At 35.5% G+C, this 14,166-nt stretch overlaps 3 protein-coding genes across 4 annotated transcripts; 1 reads left to right on the forward strand and 2 right to left on the reverse strand.

Annotated features, from left to right (window-relative positions):
* Window positions 1-640: 640 nt before the first annotated feature.
* On the forward strand, window positions 641-2,705 carry LOC131666242 (SH3 domain-containing protein Dlish). Of its 2 annotated transcripts, XM_058938737.1 has the most exons (6): window positions 641-964; window positions 1,274-1,503; window positions 1,578-1,760; window positions 1,887-1,943; window positions 2,017-2,278; window positions 2,383-2,705. In XM_058938737.1, the coding sequence occupies exons 1-6, from the start codon at window positions 916-918 to the stop codon at window positions 2,655-2,657; spliced, it is 1,056 nt and encodes a 351-aa protein (XP_058794720.1). In that variant the 5' UTR covers window positions 641-915; the 3' UTR covers window positions 2,658-2,705. The 2 variants fall into 2 exon arrangements, with proteins under 2 accessions (XP_058794720.1, XP_058794719.1); XM_058938736.1 differs by having other exon boundaries at window positions 1,578-1,943.
* Window positions 2,706-2,790: 85 nt separating this feature from the next.
* Window positions 2,791-4,509, reverse strand: LOC131666163 (uncharacterized). Its single transcript, XM_058938571.1, has 6 exons — window positions 4,447-4,509; window positions 4,021-4,351; window positions 3,698-3,933; window positions 3,338-3,642; window positions 3,057-3,270; window positions 2,791-2,982 (listed from the first exon to the last, which is right to left on the reverse strand). Exons 1-6 carry the CDS (start codon window positions 4,507-4,509, stop codon window positions 2,791-2,793), a joined length of 1,341 nt encoding a protein of 446 aa, XP_058794554.1.
* A 2,260-nt stretch (window positions 4,510-6,769) lies between these two features.
* LOC131666185 (SH3 domain-binding protein 5 homolog) lies at window positions 6,770-11,235 on the reverse strand. The gene is made up of 7 exons (XM_058938612.1): window positions 10,994-11,235; window positions 10,280-10,342; window positions 10,000-10,137; window positions 9,758-9,919; window positions 9,404-9,701; window positions 9,171-9,334; window positions 6,770-9,092 (listed from the first exon to the last, which is right to left on the reverse strand). Exons 1-7 carry the CDS (start codon window positions 11,039-11,041, stop codon window positions 8,058-8,060), a joined length of 1,908 nt encoding a protein of 635 aa, XP_058794595.1. The 5' UTR covers window positions 11,042-11,235; the 3' UTR covers window positions 6,770-8,057.
* Between the last annotated feature and the right edge of the window lie 2,931 nt (window positions 11,236-14,166).

Below are 14,166 nucleotides of genomic sequence, written 5' to 3' on the forward strand. Positions count from 1 at the left end.
AACACATGCATTGTCGCATAATGCGCTTGCTGCTCTGTTCTTGGACTCACACATTCTCACAAAATTCACACATAGGATACAGAGAGGAGAGCGCTCCCGGTTCTCCAGGTTGCTACGTGCTGATGTTCGGTAGAGAGTTCGTCGCTTGCACTTTTGCATCTTTCATAAGAGTGTATGAACGTATATGTATGTGTGTATATACATTCATACATACACACACACACATATCACGTTAGATGGAATTCACGTAATATAGTAAACTAGTGTTATACAAACTGACATGTAAAAAAATTGGAGAAATCGTCTTGATTCTTCGATTGATTAGTTAGATTGTAAAATAAAATTTAAGTTGGATCGTTTAAAGTTCCTTTTTATGATATAAAATCAAGCTGCAAAGATTTAAAAACAGTGTCGGGTAAAGATTTTAAACTATGTAAACAAAACTACCAGCAGAGCATTTTTTTTTTAAACCCACACACATCGTTTTCGCATTTCTTACGAAGGGGATACAAAATCACCCATCGGTTCCATTGCCTGTTGGCTCTTAAGTGCATCGCACTGTAGCCGCATCTTAAGGTGGTATATCCCCACTCCTTTATTGCTTGGTTTCACGAGATCGAGTTGTTGGGCGACAGGTAAGTATACAGAAACTACCTGTGCGGCAAGCAGCAGCCAGCGATCGATCTCTCACGCATTAACACACAAGATTTTACAGGACGCGTATGTACAAAGTGTTCTTTCTCTCCTTCGCGGAACGAGTTTACTTGACACGTTACGGGGTCGTTCCTTTTCTCTTGTTGTTGCGTCCAAGTAAAACCTGGAGTGACTGGAGATGGGTTGGTTAGACGAACCGCGATGTCGTGTGCACTGAGGTAAGGACAACAACCTAGAGAGCCAGGAGAGCTCGAACTAAGGATGGCCTTTCTCTGCCCGGTGCGTATACGCCGAGGCAAGAAGAAGAAACGTAAGTATTGACTTTTTCCTGATTTTGTTGAAATTTGAATTATTTACGTACGTGATTTGTTTTGGAGTATTATATAAGTTTAATCGATAGTTGTGCAGTGTCAGAACGGTGCTCGTCTGCCAAAGATTGAAATTACCACCTGTTGATTTTCATGATATTTCGTGGTTGCATTGTTGTAATAGCTTTGATAACAATCTAATTAGTTGATAAACTTTTAATGAAAAGCGATATAGTTTAATATAAATACTGATAGAAGCAATTTTATTTTTAAGAAGAAATGTGATTTTTGTTTGAATGAAATATTTGCAGCTAGGGTACACAATTTTACATTAGAGAAAGATGGACTTAGTGGACCAGGAATGGGTCTGTCCTCAAGAGTGCCATCACTGCCAGGCCGTATTACTGGAAGTGCAAGTATTGAAACTCTTGTGAGAGTTGGTATTGAGAAGGAAAATGGTCTTTCACCTGACAGTAAAATGGTTATTGTACATGATTTTACTCCATGTGTTGATGATGAACTTGAAGTTAAGAGAGGCCAGGTAAAATGTTATTATTTTTGCAAATATTTTTATCCAATGTGGATTATTTGTCTTAAATAAAATATATTTTGTAGGTGGTTAATGTATTATATAGAGAAAATGACTGGGTATATGTTATTGCTGCTGATACTCGAATGGAAGGTTTTGTACCCCATTCGTACTGTGCTCCATACACATCACAATTAGCAGAATCAACATTAGCTTTAATAAATAATGTTAAGAAAAAATTGCCTCGTTCCATGGATGACACAGATCTGGTGTGTTCAGGCAGATTACAGAGCATAGATAATCAGCAAACGGATACTGGTTCAGCTTCCGATTGTGAAAGTTATGCTCGCAACATCACAACTGCTGATATCAATGTTAATCAATCTATTTCTCAGTCACAGAATTCCATTCAAACGACGCAATCTCAGGCTGATGTCCACCCTTTTTTCAAGGTAAATTCACACAATATTAAAAACCTCTTTTTTAATTATGTAAAAAGTAAAAAATAAAAATATTAAATTACAGGATCCATCAGCTGGTAGATATATAGTTTTGTACACATTTGTAGCGCGAGACGAGAACGATGTGAGTGTAGAACGAGGAGAATTTGTGACCGTGCTTAACAGAGACGATCCAGATTGGTTTTGGGTACTTCGCCATTGCGATGGAAACGAAGGTTTTGTACCATCAGGGTTTGTATATCCTGGCCACGTACTTCACTCCTATGCTACCACCGGTACAACAACGACAACGACCACATCGGTTTCCGGAGAACAACACAGTTTGGGTACTACACCGCATCCTTTTTATTGATTTCCACAATTAAAGCGAACAAATACAATTTTTTTTCCAACCACGAGTTAACGAAATGAACATACGAAAATTTGGCAGGTGCAAGCAATGGTAACGCGATGAGTAGCAACGAACAGCAACAGAAGGATACCCGTGACTTCCGGGATGAGGCAACGGGTACAGAGTTGGTGGTACTGTACGATTATAAGGCGCAGGCGCCAGACGATCTGTCGGTCAGGCGAGCTGACTGGATTTACGCGGACCTTGGCAACCAGACCGTCGACGGATGGCTCTGGGCATATGCACCCAAAACTCGAAAGTACGGCTTTATTCCAAAAGCTTACGCTAGGCCTCCTGCCATGACTAGCCTTTAAGCTTCTCCTTGTACTCTTTTTTTATACATACTGAAAATGTTTATATAAGCGTATTTTATAATATAATTATTGCAAACGTATAGCAATCTTGTGGGGTTTATTAATTGTGTTCATTTTTAATATTTTGAAGATGTTAGTGTATGGTGACGTTGATATTAAGATTTTCACAACCGGATGCGATGTGACTGATGAAGCCATCATGCAGTATGACGCAATCACCAGTGAGAAATACTTCACGAGGTTGCTGCGCTGTACGTAGTGAGTTTATTGGACCCGTATAAGTCAGTGATCGAAATGCTGTTTCCCCGTTGATACTGTCAATAGCCTACCATAATATGATTACATTTTTTTTTCAAATCGTGATTTATGGTTACTTCTTACGTGATTGAAATAGTATACCTGGATACTACAACAAAGTGCGCCGGTGGTAGCATTACCGATATCGAGACCTGCCACCCAAGTTATAACTACGTCTCGATCATCGTTATGATTATTTTCATTGGAGATTTTTGAAGCATTACATCGTAAACGTGCTGCAAGAATAGGTAACGGTAATCGATTTTTGTATCGAGTATGCACGTGATTGCCGTTGAACTGTCTTGCTGCTGGTCCTCTGTCATTTTTAATTATATTAAAATTCTACCAATCAACAAATTTGCTTTGCGCAGTTATACACTTACGATAATTTTCTAGAGACGAGTAATAGCGCGAGGCAGCGACTCGAATCGTAAATCAAACCGTCGAAATTAACAATGAGCGTACTTTTTTCGCCGGGATCAACACTGAGAATCGGCACCTCTGGATGATCAAATAGAAAATGATTTGTCAGAGCCGAAAATGCGACGTTTACTGCACAGTCTAGCCTTGGACATTGAATTGGTCGTCGCGAACATTCAGAAATCATTTGACTGTTGATCTGTGTTCTTGGCGGTGACTCGTGTTGTGCTACGTCACAGTAGCTTCGATGCCTTGATACTAAATTCTTCTGATATTAGGTCCATAATCTTGCCATTAGAAATTTAAATGTACTTACAGCGCACTGATCGTTCATCTTCGGTTTCATCCCAGTGCTCGTTATAATGAGATACATTTGATTGAGATGCACTAATTGGTACATTAGTGCTGTGTTTATCCCAACAATGTCGTAAGCCAGCCACTCGATTTCGGCTTTTCGGTTTAATGCTTTTAATGCTGCTTGTTCTGGAGACGCTCGATGCTGCTTCTATCGCTAAATTATAATGAGCTTCCGTTGCCGCGCATAGCACGCAGTTCATGTCTAAATTTTACGAAGTTAACGAAACGCAGCAAATCATATTAATTATTTTCATTAAATTTCACAAATTATAAATTTAGATAGAATTACCTAATTGGATGGCGAATCTCACGATACATTGATGGCATAAAAGATGTCCATCTGAGCACAAAAGAGCTTTTTCAAAATTGGCCGGACTGGCGTCTTGACTTGTGATAGAGTATCGACACACGCTACAAACTCCCATCCTCGCATCAGCATATCGCATTGTTTCCAATTTGAATGTCACGTCTCTCAGCTCATTTTCATCCTCTTCTTCCTCTTCACAGTCATCGTTGTCGTCGTCTTCGTATTCCGTAAGTTCAACTGTTCTGTGACTTCCGGTTTCGTGCAAATTTCTCAACTCTTCGATTAATTGTGGATTTTGTCCTTCGTTATTCGGCTATATCGTAAAAAGATTTTTTCAATAAAGTGTTTCTCCTAAGGAACCTAACCAATATTTCAAATCAACGATACACACCAAATATCTCAACCAACCTTGTATAGCGAACTCTTGGGTGTATTGTAATCGCGTTGTAATGACTCCAACTGTTGTTCCATGGTTTAACAAGTTTGCTAAGTTTTGATACTTTTGAAGCCAATTATTGATGTGGAAACGAATTGTTGATACATTCTTACGAGATGTCAAATTTCGTCAACCAAGGCCGTGCATGTTCTTGCACGGGCATATGCTTCGTGTGTGCATGCACATTAAAAATTTGAAAAAGAGAAAGAATGGTAGTGAAAAATCGGAAAAAGGCGAGTAAACAATTGGCCAGAAGATTTTGCGAATGTGTGAATAACAATGACAGGCTGAGTGCTTTTGGGTTAGACACTGTTTTCTAGACGAGGACCACGATGAATTTTGACGGAAACAAAAATGAGAGCTTTGCGATGCGTGTCTCGCTTCAGTCGTTTATATTTTACATTTTCCTATTAAAAAAGCAACTGTTTATAAGAATAAACAATAACACGAGGCTACATAAATCTACAATATTGTTATTTAATACAAAATTTCATTATAATGGACGAATTTTTACATCAGAGCTGCAAAACAAAAACATATTCACATCGCCGTCGTTATTGATATCAGGTAAATGAATTTCGAAGAGAGTCAAAGTTTAATTGCACAGCCGAAATCCCTTGAACCAGCGACTCAGTCGACCCTAATGACTATCGAGCGAGAGTAATCGGTAAAGCCAGACTCGCCAATGACCGTACCGTTAGAGAGCTTCTCTTCGTAGAGAAAGCGTTCCTTTCCCAATCCCCTGGAGTCTCCATTATTGCTGTATCCAAAGACATAAGTTCCCTGGGGATAATACATGCTTACGAAATTTCATCTCGTCCACGCGAATAAATGAGTTGAAAGTTAGTTCAAGCATGACATGCCGTCGATTCATTGTATAGTATATACTCAGTCGAATTTACGTTTGTTTAGCTAATGCTATAAGCCGTGGCTTCTAATTCCGAGTTATTAGGCGCAACTGCGGCTTCGATGACAATAAGCCGACAGTGGTAGTTGTACAGCGGCATGCTGCCTGGTGCGTCTTGAACTTGCGGAACAATCGCAGCTTTGCCGACTTCTACTTTGGCGTACTTTGACGAGCGCTATACCTTTTACGCCCATGCCGGAAACTCTAACTTAGCCGTCCTACTTTAGCTCGATAAAGAGCTTTTAGTTGCATGCGTACGATGCTATTGTTTTAGACCGACTAGAGCTTGCAAGCTTTCAAGTCCAAAGTAATAGTCAATAACAAATTTTTTCTTTTGTTCAATAACTGATTTTACCTTTTAACCATGTTCTTTCTTTTAATCCAAATTTCTAGCTGGAAACGACAGTCTTTTCAAAATCGAATAGAAGGGTTAAATGATGTTTAGCGAGCGCGTGTCTTGATTTGGAACGTGTGAAGCTTCCATAATAGGAAATGTAACAGTAAATGTAACAGTAGAGAGTAGAAGAATCCTATGGATGCTCGTAATATGTAGTCACGAGTTATCATCCCCACCCTAGGAGAAAATTATGTTCCATAGCTTCCAATTATTTCCATCAACAGTCGTGGGTTGAATACTTTCTTTTCTTTTTCGTAACACCCGAAGGAAACTGACTCGACTTTTTGAAGCTTATCCCGAGGAGAAAGGATTTATCGCCTTTTTTGGAATCCGATTCTTTAGAAAGCTGTAAAAGAATTCCAGCCGAGCAAATGACCAAGTTTGTTTTCATTTTTTTGCAAAAGTACATAGCTATTTTTTTGAAAAATACTGAGGAATCTATCTCATCAAATTCGTTTTCAAATTGATAGTTGACGAATTTATTGATTTCAAGCGATATTTGTTTTTGATGCCCTCGCTGAATTTGAGTTAGATGTCGTCCAAATCGAAGGTCAAATTTCTAGTGTGACCCCTATACAACGTTCTCTTGGTTCTCCACCATTAAGTAAATCGGATTTTTGCAGCAAAAGAGAAAATAACATTACCCGTGGATCCTTGAATCTATCGTCTTTGTAAGCTCGTTTATACGCTGGAAAAAAGGAAAGCTCTTTTTTTGGCTTCCGTTATCTTGTGAGTATATTGAATTTCTCTCATCACTCTTGTCCTTGTGTGAAAGGGGAAACGAACAGATGTAGCAATGACCTAGCGATTTTCGTCGATACAGTAAAATTTGATTTCTTGAGGAGTCATGATTGAATTTCGGTTTGAAAGAATATCGTATTGCACTTACTTAAAAAATACTTATTATTATATGAAGGAGTACTAATGATAAAACGGATTTCATGATATTTTGTGTTTATTATTATTGATATCTACAAAAGTAATACAAACTTAAAAGCATGTTGACTATTCATGCGCAGAAAAAAGTAAAAGATAAAATAGTAGAAACGACATTGTAAACAATCCGATATAAAAACACGTTAATTTAGCTCAACAAAAAATTATTCTAAATTATTTACTAAATTTTGCGAAATAGATTTATTATCACTTACGAGATGTGAATGTTTAAATAAATATTTTAAGTGACTATTAACAATATAAATTTTCAGATTATATATTTTAATGTATTTGTTCGAAAAATATTCCGTAAAAAATTAACTTACACACCATTTGTAAATTATTTAATTACAGAAAAATTTGGCAATTTCACGCTCTAAAAATGCGTCTTGTCCTAAATTGCTGACTGTGTAAAGTACACATAGCTTATAAGCTATGCAACGATAGCAACAATTTTTTTAGTTTTATCTTTACAAGAAAGTAACTCTAGTTTAGAGATATGAATATGAATTAGTTACAATCAAATGATGAGGTGACGATGACTTAAGACTACACGTTAACAATAATTTTGATTCCACATAACTCGGGTTTTATCTACAATCTTGAACAATAAATGATTCTCCAATGTTTACTCCAAATGAGCAACACATTAGAAAATTAATTATTGTTTGCCCTGCAAATTTTTCGCAGGAACCATCAAACGAATTATCTCTTAATTATTTTACAATTACAACAATTTGTATACATTATAACAGTGATCTCACAGTTAAATAAGACCTTTAAAAAGTATTCCAACAAAACCATATAAAAATCTAACAGTCGTTCAAGTAATGCTCAATCGCTTAGACGCCAATTTTAATGGAGTCTTATAAATATTTTTCATACTTTCTTCTTTTGGCAAGAATAAAGTGAAATATTTTGATTTATTAACGAATCGGTTTATTTTTAAATTTATATGTTAGAATAAAAAAAATTCTTAATATTCTACACTATTTTTTTATTTTTCGATCCACGATCTACTAAAATTCGTTGCTGCGATAAAAAAAATTAGCAAAGGAACTTTGTATGCAATTTGTGCCTAATCAAATTGCTTATGAATAAAAGTATTTCTTGTCATATTATGCTGAAAATTAATGAAATAATTATTGTTATTCTATTTGAACACAGCGAGTTATATAAAAATCGAAGCTACAAGGGAAGTTACGTAATTCAAACATACAGGCCTTGTATGAGATTGCATTAGGCTAAATAGTGAGTTGGCAAATTTGAACGTCTTTTATAAAATCTTTCAATTGAATATTATGTCATCACAATTGCACTATTCGAAAGATATCGAATAAATTTTAACTGTCTCCGACCAGCTTATGTCTAGCGTTTGCCAGTTTTTCCACACTGATTGCTTGAATGTTACCTAAACTTGACTTGTCAAGTAGAGTTTTCAAATGCTGCTTTTCGTTAAGATTAACCAAACTGCAGCTTTTGTCCTTGGATGGTATGAGAGCGGTGGATTTTTGGAAAAATGAGAGTAATGGCAGTTCCTTGGTTTTATATGATAAATCATCCGACTGCGGAACACTGTGAAACTTTTTGCCAGCATCACTTAAATGGTCATTCAAAGAATATGCGAAAGTCGATGAAGATAGGGGCTTAATTTTAACGGGTGTCGAATCTAAGCTATGAGTCGTTTTAGACACATTTTGTACTTGAGTATTTTCTATGGATAGCTGAAATGGTCGTACGGGAGATTGTATTTTGGCTAGTGAAGCAGTAGCTGTGCTCGGTGTCCTGCACGAAATCTCGTGAGTATTGACCTTATCGACTTCATTTTTATGACTACTAGCCTCAATTTGTTCTCTATTTATAATATTTTCTTGTGTGCAGTTTGTAATAGCTTTTTTCTCATTGGTTGGATATGGATTATGTAAGCTACTGGTACCCTGAGTATTATGTGGCTTGGATTTGCTAAATGAAAAAGATCCCATATTCACTGGGCTATTGCTCAGAGATTTGGTTAAGCTGTTCTTGAGTGCTAACTTTGATCGATTAATTATTGAATTGATCGGGCTTTGAGTCAGCGATTGCCAACCCTGATAAATGTCGTCGAGTTGCTTGCGACGATCGTTCTTATCGTTTTTTAATACTTTTTCGTTAGGTACAGCGTTCACGCTATCTTCCTTATAATTTGTGACTTTTACAGTCTTTAAATCACTATTATTTATACTGTCAGTTTTATCACTTTCACAAATTATATACGGCAAGTTATTCAACTTTTCCATACTGGCTTGCAATTCCAATTCCCAATTACTGGTTGTCGACTCGCTGCCGTCAACGGATCTAACGCTAAGATTATCAACTTTTTGTTTCAAGTCTCTGATATCCTGTAATATTTTAAAATGAATTTAGTAAAGTTCATCTATAAATTGTTTGGAAAAATATAAATTTAATTTTAATCTTACTTCAAAGTCTTGACTTCTATCATCAATATCTTGTTCACTGCTTGCATACGAGTTCACTCTATTGATTCTCATCTTGTTCAGTTCTTCTTGATAATTTAAGCTCTCATTTGGAGTAACAAGCTCAGCTCCTACCCCAGGCTCTCGCGGTCCGTTAGTAATAATATCTGCAAAAATAAAAATACTTTATTAAAAAACCAAAAGATAAAATATATCAAATTCTTTAAATAATTCACCATAATCTCTTCTTTTTTCATGTATTTGATTACTTATATCTTCCAAGGCACGCAGACTTCTTGCATAAGAACATTTAGCATCTTTCACCGCTTTTTTCAAGCAATCCACAACTTCTTTCTGTATTGTTAACTTCTGATCACATTGAGCTTTAAAATCGAAAAAGGGTTGTGCCTTATGAATAGATCTTCGATATTTTTCTTCTAGCTGTTGTACTTTTTTTTCTGCTTCATGGAAAAGGAGAGTTCTTCTTTGATGTTCTCGAGCACATTCTGCCTTTTGCTTTTCTGCTTCCATCACCTGATCTCAACAAAATGATGTTAGATCATAATTTCAGTTTTTTTTGAAGTTTTTACCTTTTGTGTTGCATGATTGAGATGTTCTTGCCATGCTTGATCAAAATTCCATTCATGCTGATGTGACAAAAAACGAGTTTCTGCTAATGCAACAGTTTCTTTTGCTGCGTCATGGACTACATTAGCTTTTTGATACAGTTGAGCTTGTTGTTGACATTTCAGCTGAAATAATTAATTTATAATATATTAGAATAACAAAATGAAAAAAGTAAATTCTTTCTAAGAAATATGAAATAATTTACTCTGGCTTGATGTGCAACTGTGCAAGCTTCAAAGTAACATCTTGCTTTATCAATGCAATTGCTACCCAATTTATTCATCAATTCCTTTAATCGATTTGTGGACTCTGATAATAACTGACCATAGGCAGTGTTAGCTTCCTGAAAGTAGATCATCATAATTTTAATAAAATTTTGACTCTAACAAATCAGTTGCATTAATATATTAACATCCCATTAGAGAGTCAAAAAAGTATAAATTTAAATATCTCAATTAGTTTTTTAATTTTGGCATATCACTTACGTCCAACTCAATTTCAAGTTTGTTAATATCATCTGTGGCATTGTTTAGATTTTCTAACTCGATCTGTAAAAAGAAATACATTGCCAATGTTAGTTATTTAACCTTAATATAGCATAATGAGTAGATAAGCATTAAATATGACTCAACTTGACACCACATTACAGAACAATGGACTGTAGAGTAATGTCATGTAGTATAGAATGAAACTAAACACTGCTTTTATGTATTTCTGAATAACAGGTGAATATTCAACAATGGAAAAATATTCAGATGATTCAGTTAATGACTTATATAAAAAGATTATAACATTTATTTTATTTTTTAGGAATAGTGCTTATTTGTTTTCTTTGCGATAAAATTATTAAATTAAATTAGAATATCATTAAAAATAACATTGATGTTTTTCTCGTTAAATTATAATAATTGATACTTTAATATTAGAATGAGTTTGTTTTTATTTGCAAGTATTGAATAGTATATGTTAGTCAAAGTAATTGTTTTTAAATAAGTGGGACAAGGTACCAGGCAGTATCAAGCTACGCAAAAACCAAACTCTACCTCCCACGTATCTTCTACAACCATCGCGCAGATGTCATATGCAAATAGAGAATGCAAATCAACTGTTAAGTTGTCACAAAAAAATCACGAAAAGAAAATGAGAAAAACGAGTTAGAATACAAAGTAAAAAATTGAAAATCAAAACAATCGCCACACCTGAATACGGGGATCCAAAGGCCCGTCGGCGTCGTCCACGATGTTCATACTTCGTATCCACCGACATCTAATTACAATAATGCACCTGATCACATCTCCACGCACTCACGATATTTTAAGCGCTTCGGCAGTGCAAATATCAAGTTTAAAATAAGCATTTTTGAAGTTGCCAATAGATCGTGCAATGCGACGCACTACGACTGAAGACGAGTCGACTCCATTTTGATGTTGGCTTTTTTAGTGCGTCGCTCACTCTCTCGCTCGCTCATTCCTTGTATATATACATATACTTATATACATATACTTTTATATATATATATATATGTTATATATATACATACATTGTAGAAGGGAGGCGAGACCGGGAGACCGCGAGACCGCCATTGATACACTCGCAATATTGCAGGCTGCAGAGTGCAGCGTAAGGTATCGGTGCATTTAAGTTAGGTTATAGTTAACGGGTTAAGTTAGACTACTTATGACCTAACTGAATTTTGTTTTTTTCAAACAATGAAGTAAGTATTTTCGATTTTTTGCGTAAGACGATCGTCATATTGATGACAGTAATCTTATTTATAACTGTATCCACAAATACTTATTTGTAATTTTATCTTTCTCAACATTGCATAAGAATGTACAAAGTTGTAAAATGATAATGAGTGATATAAAAATATAGATATAATATCTTTTTGATATGTCGCTAGGCAAATGAAAAAAATGTATTGTATATATTCCGTATCAATAACAATTCAATTAAATGTTTACATGATTTATTTGAATCTGATGAAAGGAATTTTGAAAAAATATTTAACTTAATTAAACATTATTAATGCAGTAAGAAACAGTAAAAAAGCAATATTAAAGCCATTTGGAAAGCAAAGACGGAATTCATTGCGATTGATTGCTACATATACATAGCTTCTGTGTTACAATTCGAATCCGCCATCAATCGAACGGTGAATCGATCGTTTTCTCGTTGAAATGAATGACGTTAATTGTCCATGGCGAAAGCTGAATTCATTCAGGCTCAAGCAATTGCTCTGCCATTTTAAGCTCGACTCATTTTCTTGGGAGTCGGTATTTCGCACGGCGGGTGGGAAAGAAGTTAAGAGGATAAAGAAGACGGGGGAAGAAAAGATCTCGCGTGCGATGCCAGCTACGGAAATGAAGGTGAGCCGTTGGCATAGAGTGGAAATGGTCTCGTTTTATTTTATTGGTAATGCTTAATAGTAAGTGCACGTGGCTTAAAATACGTCATTATTTTGTTTATATTCGCAGGTTTATTAGCCATGAAATCCTTTTTCTTTCATTCGTCAATCTACAATTTATTAAAAGCTCGTCGACACTGTGGCAAACTTTTGTTTGGTCGGGTTTGAGCTCGGCGGCTCATTAATTCACCATTTGTTTCTTTTTGGAGCGAAAGAGGAAAATTCTTTCATAAGAAGTTATCTGGAAAACCGATCTATGCAAAGTAATAAAAACTCTGGTGCGGCGGCGAAAAAAGATAAAGAAATCTCGTTAAATGCGTGCGATTGACCGCGAAGCTGCTGACAAATTAGTATTACTTGCAGGTGGAGAGCTGCAGAAAGATCTTTCTCACTCCTCCCATCTCAGTTTCAATATCCAATTCTAAAACGAATCGAAAATTTTTACCCGTCTCTAGCCCTAACGTTTTACTGCTTTGCGGGCGGTGGTTTGCGTTAGGATCTACATGTTCCACTAATTAATTGTTAGTCACATTTCCTATTTGTTTTTTTCATTGAGAAAATGCTTGTTTTGTTTAAAATATACTTCTAGTCGAAATAAATAAATTTAGGTATATCAGAAGGTATTATTTAATAATGCTTGTAAGTAATGTAAAAATGTTCATTCGATATGTTTTTTAATGTTATTTGTAACTAACAATAAGAGACTTTATGTTCGGACCGATGAATTTAATAAAATTTTTCATCTGGTGGGAACAATCTGAGCTGTTTAACCATTAAATAGTGATTATTTTTAAGCTCAACATTTACTATGACATACTAACATCGGACTTGAACAACTGCTGGCTCAAAAATTTCATAAATATTTCTAAACATGTATACACTTAAAAATAGAATGTTTTCCAGATTTGAAGTAGCGTGACGTAGAACAATTATCCAACGTAAATTTACGGCAGACTTCCAAGACGGAAGCATGCGTTTGTTAAATTGAGAATTTCCGCGTTACAATAAATCGTAGCAACTTGAACAATTAAACAGTGAGCGCAACAAGCAACATCGCGAGCGAGCACATAAAGTTGAAAGCTGCGTGTTGTAACGCCTGTGCGCGTCCATTGGTGTTTGCGCTCGTTCAGTCGGAATGATTGCCATGCGTTTATGCGGCTGCTACTGCAGTTTTTAACTTTCTGCATACATACGTTGCCAGCAACAAAGCTTGTTGTTTGACGGGGACGTTCTATTGACGCTTTTATTGTCGCGCGCATTCAAGTCAATTTGCAAAATGATTTCCATCCATGAAACATACGCGTCAATTAACTAAGATACGGTAGAACAAATATGAACACAAGATACATTTTGAAATCACAATGAGTCACTTGGCCACTACCTTTTTCATGTCAAGGGAGTTCCATGGCACTCGAAAATCAGCCTTTTCCTCCTCAAATTGTTTTATTCTGTTTTGTGTGTTGTATGGTGTATGGCTTGATAAAAACTAAAGCATTGCGCTTTTACTTATTGCTACAAAAGCAGCGCAATTAAAAATTACTAAGCAAGTTTTCACTTAAAATCCATTAGTAAAATTAAAGGCGTTTGTCTTTTTGTAGTATGGCAAACTCGTACATGTATTTGTTTTTTCTCTCCCGATAATGTGTACAGTTAATCATTTATTACTTTTGTTTATAATGACTGATTGGATAAGAGCAAATTTTCTTGGTTGTTGATCAAAAGGGATCAAAAGAATCGGGGTATATTTTGCTTTCACTGTGTTTGCGAATTAATTATAGACAATATATAATGGCTAAAGAAAAAGATCATACTTTCTGTTTTATCTAGTGTCTATTATTTGTTGGTATATGCATTTTTTAGTAGTTTTAATACATCAGCAGAATAGTAAACAAAATGGTTAACAATATAATTATAAAAAATATTACACTTACGATAATTTACAAAAATAGTACGATATTCATATTT

This window comes from Phymastichus coffea, unplaced genomic scaffold (assembly GCF_024137745.1).
Source record: "Phymastichus coffea isolate CEN01 unplaced genomic scaffold, Cenicafe_Pcof_1.1 PCOF00057, whole genome shotgun sequence".
Taxonomy (NCBI): Eukaryota; Metazoa; Arthropoda; class Insecta; order Hymenoptera; family Eulophidae; genus Phymastichus; species Phymastichus coffea.